This window comes from Manis pentadactyla, chromosome 11 (assembly GCF_030020395.1).
Source record: "Manis pentadactyla isolate mManPen7 chromosome 11, mManPen7.hap1, whole genome shotgun sequence".
Classification (NCBI taxonomy): Eukaryota; Metazoa; Chordata; class Mammalia; order Pholidota; family Manidae; genus Manis; species Manis pentadactyla.
Genome location: NC_080029.1, coordinates 49,111,922 through 49,131,819, shown reverse-complemented (window position 1 = coordinate 49,131,819; position 19,898 = coordinate 49,111,922). Strand labels below are relative to the sequence as shown.

The window sequence follows — 19,898 nt, the reverse complement described above, 5'->3', positions numbered from 1 at the left end:
ATAACTAATCAAGCTAGGTATTTTTTTCATGCAGATATAATCTCTTGTGAGATACTTGTTCATATCTTTTGCTCATTTTTAAATCATGTCGTCTTTTCATTTTTAGAAGTTCATAGAGTGAGTCACTAGAAAATTACTTGTATTGCAAATATATTTTGTTTTGTTTTGCCTTTTTACTCCCTTAATGTATCTCATGATGAAGAGATGTTTAATGTGGATCAATTTACCAATTTTTTATGGTTAATACTGTTAATAAAAGTGACCTATTTGATAAAACTCTACTTACCCCCAAAGACTCTGAAGATGCTATTCTATGCTGTCTTCTAGAAATTCTGTTTTACCTTTTACATTTAGAGCTATAATGTAAAGGTATGGGTTTTTGTATATGTAGGAGGTAGAAGTCCATACAGATAACCAGTTGGCCCAATACCATTTACTAAATGGATCTTCCCCATCACTCTACAGTACTGCCACTTTTATATATCAGTGCCATATATATATATGGATGTTGGCAGATTCTCATTTCTCTCCCTTGTCTGTCCATTCTCATATCAACACTACAAACTCTTTTAGTTACTATAGCTTTATAATGTATCTTTGTATCTGGCCGTTTAAGTTCTTCTGTTTTGTCCTTATTCAAGACTGTTTTGACTATTTTTGATCCTTTGTATTCTGATGTATATTTTGGAATATGCTTGTCAATTTCTATAAAAAATGTCCTGGGATTTTGATTGGCATTGCATTGGGTCTATAGATTAATTTGGGGGAATTTAAATCTTTCTAATACTGAGTCTCCAAACTCATGAACTTGGTATTTATGTTTATTTTGATTGATTGGTTGAGGTTTCTTAATTTCAGTTTTAGGTCATGTTCTCCTAGAAGCAGAACCCATGGCAGGATTCATCAGGACAGTGCTCTTCAGAAAAAACTTGCAAGGTCCTTTGAATGAGTGTTGTAGAATAGGGAAGGGGAAAGAACAGAACAGGATGTTACTTAAGGTAAAATTCAGCTTTGGCCTGATGTATATGGGACTCCAAGCCTTGAGTCAATGGGAGTGGTTGTCCTCAGGGTGAAAGGGTCGGGGGAGGAACAGGTGGAGAGCCAATGCTTAAAGCAAGGTTAATTTTACCAGTCCTCTCAAAGAATCAACTTTGATTTTGTTGATTATCTATATTGTATGCTTTCTATTTTATTTTATTTGTTTCTAGTCTTCATTATTCCCTTTCTTCTGTTTTCTTTAGATTTAATTTGTTGTTATTTAAAAAATTCCTTGTGATGCTATTTGGATAATATCTTTTCAGTATTTTCTCTTTCCTAATTTATGCATTAAGGTATACTCACCTAAGCCACACTTCAGATACATCTCATAAGTTTTGAAATGTATTTTAATTATCATTTAGTTCAAAATATTTTGTAATATTGTGACTTGTTTTTGACCTATGAGTTATTTAGAACTTTATTTCATAATTTCTACACATTGGGGATTTGGTTATGTTTGTCAGTTCTTCCTTGATCTGAGAATATACTCTGTATGATTTCAGGTTTTGAAATTTTTCCATACTTGCTTTATAGTCCCAACATATGGTCAATTTTGGTAAATGTTCCATATGCTTGAAAAGAATGTGTTCTGCTGTTTCTGATGCAGTGTTCTATATATGTCAATTAGGTCAAGGTTATTAATCATGTTGTTCAATTCTTCTATATACTTACTGATTTTTTGACTAGTTGTTTTATTGGTTTCTCAGGGAAGACTATTAAAATATCTCACCATGACTGTGGAATTGTTTATTTCTATTTTAGATCTGTCGATTTTTGTTTAGTGTTTTTGAGGTTATATTATTAGGAATGTACATCTAATAATGATGTAATTTTATATCTTCCATGTGAATTGATCCTTTTTTCATCATGAAATAGCCCTATATCATTATTATGATTAATAATGATCCTTGACTTAAAGTCAACTTTGTCTGATATTAATATATGTTTTGAATAGTATTTGACCAATATACCTTTGTTTTGAATATATCTCTCTTGATATATTTTCTATCCCTTGACTAAACTCTGAATTCTTATATTTAATGTATATCTCTTATAAGCAGTATATGATATATTTAGGTTTAAATCTACTCTCTTACTGGACTAACAGTTACCAAAGGGAAAGGGATTGGGGAGGATGGGTGGGAAGGGAGGGATAAGGGGGAAAAAGGTACATTACGATTAGCACACATAATGTAGTGGGGGGGCATGGGAAAGGCAGTATATACAGAGAAGACAAGTAATGATTCTATAGCATCTTACGACGCTGATGGACAGTGACTGTAATGGGGTACGTGGAGGGGACTTGATAATAGGGGGAGTCTAGTAACCATAATGTTGTTCAAGTAATTGTACATTAATGATACCAAAATAAATAAATAAATAACTTCACTATCTCATACCCATTAGAATGGCTACTTAAAAAAAAAAGAGCAAACAAGTGTGGGCAAGGATGAGGGGAAACTGCAACCTTCTGCACTGTGAGTGGGAATATAAAATGCAACTGAGGGTAAAACAGTATGGCAATTTCTCAAAACATTGAAAGTAGACTGATCATAAAAAAAAAGAAAATCTACTCTCTTACTATGTTCTTTCCTATTTGTGTCATCTGCTCTGAATTTTTTTGCCTCTATTTTCTTGCTTTCTTCTGACCAGAGCTGCATCTCAAGGAGGAGACTTGCAGTGACCATCAGGCTTACATCTCTGCGCTCCCCTCTTCTCTGGGATCTAGATCACTCAAGACCTCACTGCTTCTGTAGGTCTCTGAAACCTTCACTGAAAGGTTTTTAAAGTATTTTTTCCAGCTTTTCTCATTGTCTTTGGCAAAAGGTTTGGTTTGCAACAATAATACTACTAGAAGTGGGAAATCTCCCAATATTTTAGTTCGGGATTTAATTGAAACTGTCATAAACCTTAGTTTAATAGGCACTTTGGTGGTCTAGAAGAGCAGAGGCCCTTTAGTATTGTGCCATCTTTAAGAACCATGGCTCTGGTGTCAGACTTTCTGGGTTTGATTTCTAGGGCTGTCACTTAACAGCTGTGTAACCTTGGATTAATTGCTTTTAATGATTCAATCACCTCATCTGTAAAATGGGGATATTAATAGTCTATTCAAGATTGTTGTGATAATTAAATGAACTAATATGAGAAAAGCATCTTATAATTGTGCCTGGCACAGAGTAAGCACCTAATGACCAGTAGTTATCACCAGTGGAGTGCTACAACTCTGAACATTAACTGCTGAATAGAAAGTGAGACATACAAATGTAGCAAAGGGCAAGGGTCCTTACCCTCAAGAAGTTTCTTGCCTAGCTGGGGAGATAGGAAATTAATGGGGGATGTAAAGACAGGGATTTTCATGCATCACTTTGGAATCAATTTTGTTACTCAAAATAGGAAAGCAGCATGACATAGTAGATAAAGAACATGGGCTTTGGAGCCAGACAGATTTGGGTTCAGATTTAGCCCCTGCCACTAGCTAGTTATGACTTTATTATGTTATTTCCCTTCAGTGCATTTTCCCATTTCTATATAATGTGGTTAATACTGCCTGCTGCACAGGGTTGCTTCAAAGATTCAATGAGACAAGATGATCATTGCAAAGTACCCAGCTGCTAGTGGGCACTCAACAAATGCTTGTTCCCTTTTCCCACTCTATTACAAAGAGACTAAGGTAAGTGTTAGGGGAGGGCCTGGAACAATAATTTCAGGGTAGGGAGAATTCAGGGGAAGGAAGAGTCTTATGTGCATATATGGTCAGTGAAGACTTACAGAGAGCTAAGATCTAAGCTACTTTCTTGAAATGAGGGAGAACAGTTAGGAAACACAGAGAGGAGGGACAATGTGAGCCAAGGCTTGTGGCCAGAATGGGGCAATTACGTGTTATAAAATAGCTGTGAGTCACACAGGGCTTCCATATAAGATCTTTCATACTGGTCATCCTTCTAACTCCTCATGGCAACTTTGTGAGTTTGGTATCACTGTCTCCACTTAGAGCTGAAGGAAATGGAGTTTTAGAGGTTTGCCCAAGTGCCATATACCCTATAAGAGGAAACAGGAGTCAATCCTACATCTTTTAATTCCAGGCAGACAGATTGGAGGTGTAAACCCTTTGGAATGAAAGACTGTGGTCAGATGTGACTAGGCTTGCTGCCAAACCAGGGTTTTTTTGTTTTGTTTTTAGTAGCGAGTGTGGCATTGCCAAAGCTTTGTTAACAGCCAATTTCATGTAACTGCTATTTTAAGAACATTTATCTGTGGCATTCCAGAAGAGACAGGAGGCAGGGCTTCCTTAGGAGCCCATTGTTATGGTCTGGGCTGGAGGGGATGGGATGACCTCTGAGTCTCAAGGGGCATCTCTGGCTGGTGAGGAATAAGGGGAATAGATGGACTACTTTTTTGTTACTCCTATGGAATTTGAGATGAATTGCTGAAGGGCTTCTCATTGAATTTCACTGAGGAGCCCTGATGCCATGGGTGGTGGAATCAAAAGACAAAGAAGAAAGAAAACAAAACAAGAAACCTTGCCCTTAGTTATAGGTAAGAGGAGGGAAAAGGAAGAAAGGGAAGCAGCAGTGTTAGGATCTACAGACTGCACCTGAATGCAGATCACTTCACAAAAACTGTGAGACAGGCCAATCCCATGGGTGGGTTACCTCTCCCGGCCTGGGAACAGCAGGCCAAGGCCAAAATTGTCAAAGCAGAAGTTTGTCTCGATTGGCCCCAGCCTACCTATTCTGTACCCATTCCCCTACCGAATTCCCTACCATGACATGAATTACTCTATAACAGCAGGAAAAAATTGTTTTAAGCTTATTATATTCAGAAAGTTACTATTCTCTGTATTATTACACATGACATATAGCAACTAATTTCTCCATACTCATAAAAGAGCAGTGACATACATAACCTAAGAATTGCTTCTATAGTGACATGATTATTTTATTTTTTAACTGTGAAGCAAATGATTGTATTTACTGGCTCCAGCCTACCTATCCCTGTAACCACTTTCTTCCCTCAGCAATGTCCCATTTAATACACTGAGCTCTCCTTTCACTCCCCTCTTAGGCACATCAGAGGAAAACCTGTAATAAAATCTGAATGACATTCAGTCACACTAAAATAAAAATGACAGATAGTAGCAAATTAGGGACATTTGCACCTAGGTTCATTCTATCTTTAGCCAATATTTATCAAGTGTCTATTAGGTACCAGAAAAGTTTCTAGGTTCTAGGATTACCACAGGGAATAAGAAAGCTATGGTCCATCGTCCTATGAAGTTTATTTCCTCACTGGAGAGACAGAGAGAAGACAACTGCACAATAAGCTGATATTCAATGGTGAGGAGTGCTGTGAGAGTAAAATGTGACAGGGAGTGACTGGGTCAGGGGGTGGCACAGTGTGACAGCTGGTTAGGGAAAAACTCTCTGGAGAAATATCCTCCGGGCTGAGACTTGCGTGGTAAGGAGCCGGCCATCGTGGGAAAACCTCTCCTGGTCTCGGGCTAAGAGAGCAGAAAGGCAAGGGCCCAGAGGCGGAGTCAAGCCTGTGCTCTAGAAGCAGAAGCCAGCAAGGCCTGAGCGGGGCGGAGTGGCCTGAGTGATGGGAGATAGAGGCGGCAGTTGAACTCTCCAGGGGCTGAAAGCCAGAGGAATGCTTGGGTTTAATCAGTGTGCCTGCGGAGTATGCGAATCAAAGAGTGATGTGAGCTGCACATTAAAATGGTTTCCCTGTGGAAGCTGGCCTATAGCAGGGTGAGGGTGGAAGCAGGGAGCCACCTGGGATGGTTTGCTTAATCCAAGTGGGAAATGCCCTGTGGACTAGGCTGGGGGATAGTGGAAATGGAGAGAAATGAATGGCTTGGGATTTAGTTTGAAGATAGGGTTTAGTTTGTGAGGAAGGTGTAATATGGCTCAGGGTTTCTGTTCTTCCTCATTTTCAGGTGAAATGGATTTTTTTAGGACATATAAACTAATTTACCTATTGACTTAATCAAACCATGTTAAAACTGATTTACCTAGCATTTTGTTTACAGGAATTTGCCTTTAAAAAGGAAATTCAGAACATTTAGAATGAAATTTGTTATATTTTGAGTCCTGTGGTCACTTTTAAACCTTAAATGCCTTCTAAATCATTGAAAAATCATATTCAAAGTGTTTATAATGTTAAAATCCTTTAAAACCAATTATCTATGTATTGCATACTTTCATCAAAATTTTTGACTCATCAGAATATTTTGCTCCCCAACTAAACCAGTTAGTTATGTTCACTATGGAAGCAGCTTTCAGAATATGCCTATCATTTGGCCATTTATGAATATGAAGAAGTAAGAGTTAGCAGTGCTATCGGTATTTTAAAGAAAGATAGGGAGGAAAAACAACAAACTGCTAACAGGGATTATCAATGGATGACAGGATTATGTATGATTGTTTCTTCTTTCTTCTTTTCTGTATTTTGCAAATCCCCTACAATGACATCAAGTACTTCTAAAATCATAAAAGATTTTTTTTTTAAGTTTGTTGTATTTAAAAAGTCACTACTCTTCATTACCACAGTTCATAGTGGGTAACTAACAAATGATGCAGCTATATATAATTTTTTTTCCCTTTCAAAAAACAGATTTACTGGAAACTTCCAGAATTTTTACGCATGCTTATGGATGCCCTGAGAGAAGACAGAATAGTCTTCCCTAATGATGAAAAGTAAGCTAATGACAAAAATATATCCTATATGTATGGGATTTGGGGGAGGCAGGTAACTATCATGTATTTACTGAATGGGTAGATGAGAATTCTTAGATGGGCACTAGGATTGGGGTAAGGTATCTGCAAATTTCTATTATTTGATATTTTCCTCATGTCTAATCTTACAACTTCACCAATTCAGGACTTTCTCTTAAACCATCAAGGGAGTTGTAGATTTAGAATCTATCAGGACTTTTTAAAGGTCCTTTAGGATCTAGCCTGATATTCCCTGGGGGATCCCTGACTTTCAGACTTTTTTCCCAATGTAACAAAACCCATCAACCATCCATACTACTAACCCAACAGCAAGTCCAATGATCAAAATTTGGCAAGTTAGCCTCTCTCAGCTGGAGAATTTGAGTGCCTCCCTACAAGCATTATCATTATTACCTTTTTCTATTTTGACACACTTGAGGGAGCTAACATTCTCAAGAGCAGCAGCAAGTCACTGGGGCAAGCAAGGATAATTGGGGAAGTACTGTTTAAGAAAGTCATTATAGAGTGCAGAACAAGTCCTTTTTCATGCCTTTTTCAGTTACCAAACTAGGAGATTGACCAGGAAGCTAGTCAAACCTGTTACTCATGTGTCCAAACCTGTATATTTATGGGGAAAAGTAAATAAATTGCTACAGTGAGTTGCCTTTGGTCCTGTGTTGGTTCTTGTTATTTTGGGGTTTTGAGTTGTTTTGTTTTCTTTTACAATCCTTTAGTTAAAATACTCCAGATATCATGAAATAAGGTTGAATAAGGAAAAAGGTGAGGTTTTTCTAACTCTGCACACATTCAGTGTTTTTCTTCTTCATTCAAAAAAAATCACATAGAAATAAATTAAATTATAAATACCTAATTAAATTGTATGAGTAAATAGAGGAGAGAAAATATTGCCTGGAGGAAAAAAACATTACTATATGAAGTTTATCATATATGAAGTTGTTATTCCTAGGAGGGAAGAAAAGAGAGTTCTTGTATTTTGGGCAAATGTCATGTTTTGCTAAAGCTTTAACTTAGAAGAGGAGAAATCCCAACAATAATTCTTGAACTTAATACCTTTCTTCCACTTGTCCCTAGTGTTAAATTCCTGTCTTCTCCCCTTCTCATCATACATGGTGAGGATGACAATATAGTGCCTTTGGAGTCTGGAAAAAAGGTAAACTGAGAGCTGAGTGCTGACTTAAACAGAGTAGAAGTATTTGATCATTTTCTCATTCAGACTTTGATTAGAGTGTAAAGGAGGATCTCTGACATTGTAAGGAATTCTCTACTCTCTTTAATAGTCATGTTGCCTGGTGTACACAATAAACATCAGTGTGCTAGGCTACTCAGCTCAAAGGGGAGTGTTTGTAGTGGATCCTGGTTCCTCATCTGGGGGTCTATGGATCTGGAAGTGTAGACAAGAGCCCTGGCTGCTGTGGGAACTTCCATGTCACCTCTCCTGTAATGGCTTTAAAAATGGAGATGTAGTTTCTTTTATTTTAAGCAAATAAAATAGGACCATTGCAATTCCTTGTCCCCTTGCAGAGCCATACGGATGGGGGAGGATGAGGGTCTGTGGACGTTCTGTATTAGCTGGGCAGCTCTTAGTTCCTTAGCTGGAAGAGCAGCCAACTGGGGATGTGGAGAATCCCCATATCTCTGACTTAATGGGGCTAACTCCCTAAGTTATCTCTTTCTGTACCTTTTTAGGAAAATTAGACAGGAAAAACAATGCCCTGATTGTCAGCCTTTGAGTGTCTGTCTTTCTGTCCCTTGCAGCTCTATGAAATTGCACATAGTGCACACAGGAACACAGAGAGGGTCAAGACGGTGATCTTTCCTCCTGGCTTCCAGCACAACTTTTGTAAAAGCCCTCTACTGTTAAAAACTGTGAGGTAAGAACTGTGCTTTGCTAAATGTGATTATATTTCCCTTAAAGGCAGTTAGGGCTGTTCTGCCTTACTTAGACCATGATGTGGGGAAAGGAAAGCATGTGAGCTGATCTTGCAGGGACCTTTTACTGCAGGGACCTTTTTCTGCAGGGACTTCCTGAGCAAGCAATGGGCATGAGGTCTGAGAGCTGTGGAAATTTTCAGTGAAAACTTGGTACAAATACAATCTGAGATGCACATTTTTATGTAAAATTGTACTGGGCTGCTTGGATAAGCTGAAGTCACTGAGATTTCTATAAGTCACTTGTCCTTTTAGTAAGGAAATGCATGCATGATGGTGGTATGGAATGTTCTTATTTAGCTTATCATAGTCTACTTTGCAGAACATGCTGAAACCTTACTGTGGAGAGTCAGAATTTGGTAAATTTGGATCCCATCTAAAAATGTGTAGTTACCAAACATCCTGGGGATATTTGTGAATAAGATGGTCTTTGGTTTGGACTTAGCAGGGTAAGAAAAGTGCTCCAATGTAGTTAAATAATTATATTTTAGTTTAGTTAATTTAAATGGCATTAAAAAGTTCCAGGTAGTTCACTACCTTTCTAAATCGTGGAAAATTCTAGCATGCTACTCAATCTGCTAGAAAATAATACGTTTTGGTACTCACGTAGCCCTGGGAAATGGACACTTTATTTTTAACCCTATCACAGTCATAAGCTTTCCCTCCCAATTTCATATTCTTAACTAGGTATTAGCTGACAAAACAGAATCAAAGAATGTTGTAAAAATGGTCCAATAAGAAACTATTTTTCTCTAGAGACATTTTACAACTTACTTTCCATTGGCTTTGTTCACCCCATTGCTAGATTCATTGGAGAGGGAAATCTTGAGATCTGAAGGTTCCATGTTCCAGATGTCCCTGGCGTATTCCTTAATAGTTCGGTCACTGGAGAATTTCCCTGAAGCAGCTATGTTTCTGAGTACCATGGTGTTCCAGGCCTTTGGATTCTGTGAACAATACATGCATATGTGGCCCAGGGCTCAAGGGCCCATGGAACTTCATGACAAAGGCCATGCCATGCATATTCAGGCACACATGGGGAAAATGACAGGTAAATTGTAAAGAACCCTAAATACATCTGTTTCACATTTGAGAGCTAAATAGGGCAGGCTGTGCTTTTCTCCCATTTGGGATATATTTCTGTCAAGAATGAAAAGAAAAGTACTTTTCACCTTAAGAGGAACCATGGATATAAATTCCCTAATTGGTGATTTTTGGAATGGTTACAAAGTTTTGGCTTGTAAGTCATATTTTCCCCTGCTTTATTTTTACTTCACCTCCCTTTAAACTAAGGAAGGGACTAACATTCATTATATGCCAGATGCTGTGTTAAGAGATTTAACCTGTGGCTCAGTCAAAATTAAAAAGCACTACTCTATAAAGTTAGCTATCATGTAGGCAAACCACAATGGAGATTTTACTGACCTATTTCTCTTCTCTTGTTCTTTCTGAAGATAGATGCCCCAGTAGATTTATAGTAAATCCCAAATACTTCATTGGGGTTTTAAAACAGGATCAAGGCCTTATCCTCAATAAAAATTCGTAATTTTTAGGTAAACAAATATAAGAGGATGTTTATTTTATAGTCTCATGATTTTGTAAAGAACTCTACAAGTTCATTATAAATGACCAGAACATTACTCAAAGCATTAGCAATGCACTATAAGCATTTAAATGACTAAAAATATAATTATTCCTTAGGATACTGCAAAACAGAGGCTGAAATTAGTTTATTCAGACTTTGGAAACTTACTAAAAGAATAAGAGAATAAAAGCTTCCTCTCTTCGCTTTCCTTATTTAAATGGATAATGAATAGACTTCCCAGCCATGTAGGACATGTTTTCTAAGCCCAACAATACAATTATTGTTAAGACTAAAAACTGCAATTTGCACTAATGAACAAGAAAGACTGAACCAAATGCTGGGCTTTGAGACAGGCATCTTTGGATTTGGGCCTTAATGTTAGTAGAAGAGACTCATTGTGCAAAGCTGACATTCCCATTTGCCTTTGCCTTTGTTCATATTTTCCTTTCCTGCTTTATTTTATTTATATTTCTTTTCCTCTGTAGCCTTTCTGCATACAAGCATGGGTTGACATCAAGAGGAAAGAGCTGGAGGTGGCCATCTTCTTTCCTCTGTCTTTGAGTTCTTGGAGGCTGTGCGTGGCTGATCGCCAGCGCTCAGGAAGCAGGAAGTGAGCCACTTGGCTTAGTGCTAGTACTTCCCCTCCTTGCTTACGGCCTTAACTTTGCTCTGGTTTATACACTTTTGGGGAACTGGATGTGACTCTATCAGAATATAAGGCCTATAAACCCACAGGGTTCTTGAATGATCCTGTTTTAAAACCCCAATGGGACCTACAGGATGACTATAGGAACTACCCTGTCAGCTGCTTTGGGAAAGGAAGGGAAAGATATATTAGCAAAGCATGTTTCTGTTGGAAGTAGTTACTGATGTTTTCTAAAGGGCAGGGGGTGGAGATTTTATGGATCCTCACTGTTCTGCTATATAATGGCTTTCTAGAAGAAGGGCAATAACAGAGACTGTATGGGCAAGGGCAACCAGAAGGCCAAGAGCATCAGCGTCAAGAGACTTGTCCTGGAGTCTGGGCACACAGCCAGCCTTTTCCTGTTATCTATTCTTCTGTGGGGCCTAAAATTACTGAAAGTCTTATCACAGACTTATATTTCCATATATTTACTTACTAAATAATCCTAGATGGCTAGGCTATTTTATAAAGTATAACTTTGCATGTGAAGGTTATCTACCTTGGTTCTAGCTTTTGTTTTTTTAAAATAAATTATCATCTTTCTTATTCCTTTAAAAAAGTTTAAATATGAAACCTCCCTCATTTTATACATGTATGTTCTGCATATAGCCCTACTCCTTGAGTAGTCCAGTAGAGGTACTTTGCAGTTTTCAAGGAACAGGGGTTCGGTTCTTATCCCAATTAACTGAGGCTCAGTCTGAGAGTCATCTTAGCAGGTTTTTCAAATACTGATGGTGATCTCATGAACTACTGGGGCAGAATTCTCAGAAGGGGGCTGGCATCCGTGCTTTGAAAACACTGTCTTGGTGACTCTGATGAGCACTTCTGGTTAAGGACCCCAGCACTGAACAGACTTCTTGAGGGGAGGGATGGCAGGGCCTTGACTCTGTCCATACTGGGATTGCAGTGCCCAGCACAGTCCCTGCCATGGAGAAGGCCCCAGAGCTTCTCTGCTGAATAAATGAGTGGGTGAAATTTTTTGCCTTATAACAGCTTCTAGGACATGGCTGCTACATGGTGGTCCTCAATAAATATTGAATTATTTGTGATTTTTTTTACTTGGATATTAAAACTATTTCATCTGCTACTGAAATGTCAAGTCCCAACCTCTGCCTGTACTTGGGCAAAGTTGCTTTGATCTGAATAATCTGGACAGTTGCCTCACTTCTCTTTTTTGACTGGTTCATGGGCCTCCTGTTAGATTTAATAAAATGAAATAAAAAATTTAATTGATTAGTTAAATTAATGGTACATGGTAAACTAATGGTAAAATTAATAATAAATTATGACAAAATTCAGTTTACCATGGTCAACTGCTTTCCTTTGTAAGTCTTGTCAATATACTCACCATGTACAGCTGGCTGACTTTTTCTTGACACTTGACATAGGCTTCATAGTCTGCAAACACTTTAAATCTGTTTTTGTGTGTGTGTGTGTTAGATTCAAAGGAGAAAAACAAAACAACAAAAAGCTTCATTAACAGATGTGTGCTAAGATTCCATTTAAATTCTCTTTTGCTTAATGTCAGGCACAGCTGGTTTACCAAACTTATATTTCTCTAAGGATTTTAACCAGCCCTCAACCTTTCTATGGTTCTCCCCACAAGTAAGAATGTCATGTCTGCATTTGAAAGCTGGATACAGCAGTGGAAAGGGAAAAGAACACCAGATTTGTGGGTCTGATTCTTCAACGTTCCTAGCATTAGCTAGTAGTAGAGATTATCCAATTTTTCTTTGCAAGTGTAGGTTAGCTTATCAGATTACAAACCTATGCTAATCTGGATGGGTGGGCTCTGGTTGGTTTAAGATGTTCTTTTCCTGGTTCCATGGTCCAAAAACACCCTCTTCTTGTAGGAACTTACCTGTCATGATAAAATAGCATGTTGATTAAGTCTTTGAAGAGGTCAGGCTGCTTAGGAGAAAAGAAGCCATGGTCAATCTGATCAATGGCCAGCTTCAGCTCTGGAAGTGCCTCATAATATTCTTTTGCCTCATACCTGGGTAGTGGGGGAGAAAAGGGAAAGGCCCTGTTAGTTTTTGTGATTAACAATGCAATAGACATTACATTAGCTGTAAAAAGTGCATTCAGAAATACTAGCATTTACAGAACTCATTATAGAGTTAAAAACAGGTATGAATATTTGACTATATCTTGAAAATTTCCCCCCTAAATCTGATTAGTTCTTTGTAATGAAAGACACTAATAAAAATAAAAATTCTAGTCACAGAGCAATATCCAATGTGGTAAAATTCAGCAAGATTCATTTCAAGCCAGATTCAATGACTACAGAAGCATTATGTTAAGTGAAGCAGTTGCTTTTTGCACCCACAGATTCCCAAATTTGTTGCTGTGTGGAAATTTAAGGTCAGAAAGTATGTTCAACACCCTCCATATTTTGTGATACCCATAGTTCCTCGGGTAGTGTTTCTTTAGTGTTTGAATCCAGGTTAATAAACCTATCTAGATATTAAGTGAAAAAAATATCCCTGGGTGCTTCTGTACATCCAGCCTCCATCACATTTTAGTCCATTTCTTTGAGATCTGTAAGGAACACTGATGGCTTAACTTATAGGCAAAAACTTCAACTAGAAACCAGTTCATTTTTTTTATCAAAGTAAAAACCACAGATGCAGAGAAGTGAATAGCTCACTAAGGATAACTGCAATGGCTGATAACAAGTAGCAACGATCCCACAGACCTGTGTTCAAGCTCTTTTCACTTTCACTTGCTGGGCTTAACAAAACTAATCTGTGGCCAGGAGGCTCCCCAGACTCATGGGAGAGGTTCTGCTGCCAGAATTCATGTAACCCAACCTCAGTGGAATACCTGGGTGGGCAGGTATCCTCCCAAGGGGGTGGCCACCTGCCCAAGGAGGAACTGCTCTCTCACCCTTTCTTGTCCAAAGCAGCCACATCCTCGATTCGCATGCCAAAGATGAACAGGTTTTCTTCCCCGGCTTCCTCTGCCATCTCCACATTGGCCCCATCCATGGTCCCGATGGTCAGGGCCCCATTCAGCATGAACTTCATATTGCCTGTCCCCGAGGCCTCGGTGCCTGCAGTGGAAATCTGCTGCGACAGATCTGTGGCTGGAATGACTGCAAGCAAGGTATATTAACATTAGTGATCCTGCTCTCTTGATCTGTTTGTATTGTAACCAATCATTTACCTACCTGGCCTGTTTTGATCATTTAACTGGTACATGTACATCAAGATACACATTCAAATGGTGTAGAAGTACAGATTCTACATTTCCCCTTGACTCAGGCAACCACTTTTGTCCATTTTTGATGTGCTGTCTTGGTGATTATGGACTCAGTACTAAATAACTATATGCTTATACTACTCTTTCTTGGTCTATAAACTTTATTTTTCTTACTAAAGTATAGTTGATATCCAATATTTTATTCGTTACAGGTGTACAAATAGGGATTTGGCCATTATATACATTGTGATCTTGGTCTGTAAACTTTAAAGCACATCTATTGACTCTCTGCTATAAAAGCTGACCATAGCATTTCTCTTCTCCCCTTTTTCCTTCCAATTTTTGTTATGGTTTTATTTTTATTTCTTCTACTTTATAACATTATAAAATATACTGAAATTTCTCTTTCATGATTCTTTAAATTCAGTCTCTCCTGACCCCTCCTGTAATTGGAGGAAATTGGACTGTCTGCATTCTGTTCACATCTCCCTCCTCCCACTTGCCAGGCAGGGAAATGAGCCATCTGTATCTGAGGTGTGCCTGGGGCTAGACACCAAGCCTCTGACCTTTCAGCCTTATTTACACAAATCAGTGCTGCCTGAAGGCTCCCCTTCCTCTGTGACTACAAAGGGTCAAGACAAATTATCTGCCTGAAAGCTTATTTGTGGATTAGATTATTTTCATTTGCATCTTTAGGAACCTGGTTCTTTTCCCTTTATGTAGACGACTCTTAAACATCTCAACGATAGGTTCTTTTCAATTGTCACAGTGAATATACAGTTGTCATCTGCATGTGGATGATGCTTTGTGAGCACATGATGCAAATAAGCAAAGGTTCCAGCAAGAAAGAAGGGGATGCTGGTTTCTTGCCAGCTGGGCTTTCCTCACGTGGGAACCCCATGTTTGATCCCTGAGTGCCCCTCTAAGGCACATCTAAGCCTTATGCTTTGGCAGCCTGACATCTGTCCTCACGACATCTGTTGTCACATGAACAGATGACAGCCCTTTATTCCATGAAATGACCAGAGCAGTAGCTGGGGACTGTGGAACTGGTGTTCTCTTGTAAAAATGGGGCTAAGAACCAAAGACCTTTCCCTTCTTTTGTACAGCACAGTCTGTACTTTACCAAAACCTCAGGGGCTACCTCTTCCAGCACCAGCTTTGACCAGCAGGAGGAAAATTTGATGTGATACTGAGTCTGGGGACAGCAACTGCACTGTTGGTTGGGTCACATTAAAAGCTCTTAGCTTAGGCTCTTACTCTGCCCAAGAGCGACACCTTCTATCCGAGTTACTGGTTCCGAGCTCAGCTGCCCCATTTTCCCACGTACTCTCTCCCTGGCAGGTGCATGGTCCCACATAGTTGGTAATGAGGGCACTACCTTTTTCAGCAAGAGACACTCTGTAGTTCTCCAAGAAGATGAGTTTCAACTTGCTTCCCACCACAGAGTCATTGTTCACCACTTCTGCCACGGAGGTGATCAGCTTTATGATCATTTTGGCCATGTGATATCCTGGGGCAGCCTTAGGGAAGAAAGTAAAACACACTTGACAAAATGCAGCCATAATGGGGAAATGGCAAGAGATTAGAGCTCCCAAGTCTCCAGTGAATAGAATTGGCTTACTTTGCCACCAATGATAACAGTTCTGGGTACAAATAACTTCTTAGGGTTTTTCTTAATGCCTGAAAAAGATGGAGAAGTGGATGGAAAGGAGAACAGTTGGTGGCTGGGGTGGCGAGCCCTAAGAGAGGGCTGCTCCCACCCCTGGGGGCGCCGTGGCTGCTGAGCCAACTCACGGTTGTACATTGTGACCACGTGCAGGCAGTTCAGGAGCTGCCGCTTGTACTCATGGATCCTCTTCACCTGCACGTCAAACATGGAGGATGGGTTGATCTTCACTTTGTACTCCTTCTCCAGGAACTGAGAAAACTTCAGCTTGTTCTCCTGTTGAGACAGAGCACAGTGCCAGAGGTGTTTTCACCTAGAAGTGTCAGGTGGTTTGTTTTTACACCCTGGAGCATAATCCCTTAGAGCAAGTGCAAGGGAGAGAATGCACACTGGGAGGCCTCACCTGCTTCACATTGGAAATTTCCCGGAGGAAGACATCATCACCCAGGAAGCTGTGCAGTTTTGTCAGCTGGCTCAAGTCTTTCACGTAATCTTCCCCAATTTTCTTTCAGTTTAAAGGAAAGGTTTAATCAGGGTGGCAGTCAAGCCCAAATGAGCAGTTTCTCAGTCTGCCGAGTACTCGTAGTCAACTACAACAGGAGGGCTGCCCTCATAGGAGAGCTACGGATGCCGTGTGAAAGAACATTTTGCTAGTATCTTAAATGTAGTTGCAGTGGTATTAAGGGTTAAAAGCAGAAAATCTCTGTAAAAAGGGTGACAAAGAACCCAGGTTCTACTAGTTATTTATATAACCATTGTTATCCTCTTTTATCAATAGCATTACCATCTTCCTTCTGTGCCATGTGAGTACTGTTAGCAAGGACCAGCTACATAGCTTGTGGGGTCCCTTGTTCAAAACTGAAGCATTTCAAGACGGCTACAGCAAGATAATTAAGTCAAGCACAGAGCCCTGTGGGACTGCAAGTTATACACCGATGAAGCCAGCCTGCTGCAGACTGGATTTGCAAATTTTAAGTGCACTCCTATGCCTCTTGCATTGCCGACAGGCCTCCCTTCCTCCACCACTTCCCAGTTACCTCTGCTATTAACTCTGCAAGACCCGGGTTGCAGAGTAAGAGCCAGCGCCTTGGAGTGATCCCATTGGTTTTGTTCTGAAATTTGTCTGGTTCTAGCTCACTGAAGTCCTTGAATCTGGAGACAGAAGAGTCACATCACTGAATTTGGCTGGAACAGGAGATTCCTGCATGCTGGATGAAGTTCAGAGCCACACTCAAGAAGCTGAGTGTAGGCTCAGAAAGATTAAATAAAGGTGGTAGGAGGGGCTGACAGAGCTACAGCAGTCATTCTAAATAGAAATCATTTGCAATTCAAAATAATGACAAGAAAAATCTCAAATCTAGTCATCTCCATATGATTTCCTGGCATTGACATATATAACCGACTTTTCAGCAGAATAGTTTTTCTTGGCTCCCAAATCTAGAATTAGGATGGTTCAGAGAGGAAGTCCTTTTCTTTCTTAGGGGAAAGGTAGTTTGTATAGAAGAAAGTACTTTTAAACATTCTGACAGGGCCTTTCCTCATTCCCAAATGCCCCTCTGCATTTACTAGCCTTGCTTCCTTAGCAGAGCAACGTTAGACCCACAACCACAGGGATGGAAGCTCACACTTGGGTCTTCACGATGTCTGAGTGAATTTTAGCCACACCATTCACAGCATGGGAGCCCACGATGCAGAGATGGGCCATGTTGATCCTTTTGCCTCCTTCCTCTTCTATCAGAGACATCCTTCTCAGACGGTCGACATCTTTAGGAAACAAGGCTGCAATTTTCTAGCCAAAGGAAGAGAGACCTTGCTGGTCACTCAGGTTTAAGCTAACATTGAGATGACATCATTTCACTCTCCAAGCTAAATCTTTGGTGTGCAAATATAAAACTTCACTTCCAGAGAGGGGTGGGTTAACTGTAGGAAGATGCTCTCTCTCCACTTTAGTATTTTCAAAAAGGTGTCTTCAACAGAGCCCCACCCAGACTTGAACACTTTTAATGTATCAGTGATTGAAAGATGTCTGGCCCTTGTGTTTGGTAAGAGGGAACACGGTAGCCACTGTCAACACCTCAAGACCTCATTCTTAAAAGGAGTATGAATCTCTCAAAATAACTTACATCTAAATGCTTCTGATTTATCTCATAAATGATTTGCAAATGTCGAGGAAGCAACTTCTCCACCAGCTCTACAGGCCAGCGCTCCAGGGCTTCTGGGAGCACTGTGTGGTTGGTGTATGCAAAGGTCTTCTGGGTGATCTCCCAAGCCTGTGGGAAAGGGGGAGGGGTTAGCTGCTTTCCTCTGCAAGAAAGCCTGCCCTGCAGGTGTCTGCTCCATCACTCCATTGCACAACTGCACAGGGCCAAATGTTCCCTCAATTCCTGCCTGGCTGCAGCAGGACAATTCTATCTTCATGTATACCAGTAGACACATTTGATTCCACTAGGTTCCTTAAGGGTCTAGAGATTGGGAACATGGTTTTGGAAAAAAATAAAAAGCAGCTGTTTGTAAACCTGTTTGATAAATCTTCTCTACTATCCTAACGTTTTGGATTTATTAAATAAGCAGTATTTCAGGAATAAAAACTTAAGTAATGTTCTGAGAAGGCACAAAGTATGTTCAAAATACTGACTTACCAAAGCAATAGAAAGACTTCAATTGGCTGTATTCGGAAGTCAGAGACACAATAATAGTAAACACAATATAAGCCCTAATACAACTATTGAATATGCATTCCATTAGGAATGTATTTATTTCAGGAATTTATTTATTTATTTACTGTAAAGCATTAAAGCAGTAATAATGGAGATAATGTTAGCGTCAGGGCAAAATTTACCTTCATCTGCTGGAAGTTAGCAACAGTAACTTATTATGAAAAGCTGTAGAAGGAGATTTTGGTAAAATCTCCCCACCACAGATACTCTGGTTAATTCAAGGAAAAATAAACCAAATCATCCAGACCTTGGACCATGGCAATTTTTCAATATCCACAAAAATCCTCATCAGCTCAGGGATGGCAAGGGCAGGGTGAGTGTCATTCAGCTGGATGGCGACCTGTGTGGGGAAAAAGACATTAGCATGAAGGTGGCTGATGGCCTGGGGTCTGGCTGTCTATGCCCACCTTCTATGAAATGCTTTAAACATACGACACTTACTCAACTTTTTTTAGCACTGACATTGGGTAGTAAATTTGATGGGAAGTCCTGACCCCCACAGTTGTTCCTGTCTGTGTTCATAGACCGAATACTTGCCTGGTCTGGAAAGGCATCAAATGCAGTCCTGGTACTATCGGTGGAGCCAAACTTGGAGGCTTTGAAGCGTCGAATGACATCTTGCAAGGTAGCTGCGACCACGAAGTACTCTTGCTTCAGCCTTAGCTCCTTCCCTTCAAAAAACTTCATGCCAGAGAGAGACTGAGAATGGCTCACACTGTTAGGCATGGCCAAAACATGATCAGTGTCGCCTGCCCAGGGAACTTTAAGGATTAAAGCCCACTGGATAGCTGAAGGAAGATGCCAGGTGGAACACCAAGCATTAGCATTTGCTATTTCCTGAAACACCATTAAAATGAAAGTAAAAGGATTTCCTAAAAGGCATATGGAAAAAGGTAGGGAATGGGGGGAAGAAAACAGCAACTTTTTAGAAGCTGAGAAATAGATGGATGAGTGGTAATTGAGCCAGAAGACCCAGGAAAGCTAAATCCTAATGTGGTAATGGGAAAGAGCCAAAAGGCAATTCAATTTATATACTGAAGTTCCCAAAGGCCCAGGAATTGGCAGTACCAAGTGCCCTTGACAGTAGAGGTGAAGATGGGGTAAAAGGTCAGTTGAGAATCTGCTTAAGAGGCAGGTGGCCTCAGACCTCATTTCCAGTTCCCTCAGCAGAACAATTTCCTTTCCCAATTCAGGCAGAAGCTGGAGCTGTATTTTATGCAGATGTCAAAACAAGGGTCTCTGAACTAGAGGACAGGAGGCACAGCTGAAGGCAGAGGTCCCGTAGCATAATGAGAAGGTGGGAAAGGGAGTTAAGTAGAAATTTACGTGCTGA

At 39.9% G+C, this 19,898-nt stretch overlaps 1 protein-coding gene across 13 annotated transcripts in view; it reads right to left on the bottom strand.

Annotated features, from left to right (window-relative positions):
* The window catches only part of PYGL (glycogen phosphorylase L), an 87,010-nt gene that overhangs the window by 45,975 nt on the left and 21,137 nt on the right, over positions 1-19,898 (bottom strand). For 9 of the 13 annotated variants that reach the window (XM_057488471.1, XM_036917574.2, XM_036917626.2 and 6 more), the window contains exons 8-20: positions 19,103-19,246; positions 18,813-18,905; positions 17,972-18,118; positions 17,474-17,637; positions 16,886-17,000; positions 16,252-16,353; positions 15,977-16,124; positions 15,804-15,862; positions 15,561-15,702; positions 13,865-14,072; positions 12,837-12,971; positions 12,324-12,390; positions 9,480-9,652 (exon numbers count right to left, since the gene is read on the bottom strand). In XM_057488471.1, the coding sequence (XP_057344454.1) occupies positions 9,480-9,652; positions 12,324-12,390; positions 12,837-12,971; positions 13,865-14,072; positions 15,561-15,702; positions 15,804-15,862; positions 15,977-16,124; positions 16,252-16,353; positions 16,886-17,000; positions 17,474-17,637; positions 17,972-18,118; positions 18,813-18,905; positions 19,103-19,246 (1,697 nt within the window). Of the gene's footprint in view, positions 1-7,755; positions 7,916-9,315; positions 9,653-12,323; positions 12,391-12,836; positions 12,972-13,864; positions 14,073-15,560; positions 15,703-15,803; positions 15,863-15,976; positions 16,125-16,251; positions 16,354-16,885; positions 17,001-17,473; positions 17,638-17,971; positions 18,119-18,812; positions 18,906-19,102; positions 19,247-19,898 lie in introns of those variants that run through there. The other 4 variants (XR_005031234.2, XR_005031233.2, XM_036917556.2 and 1 more) reach the window with 3 other exon arrangements.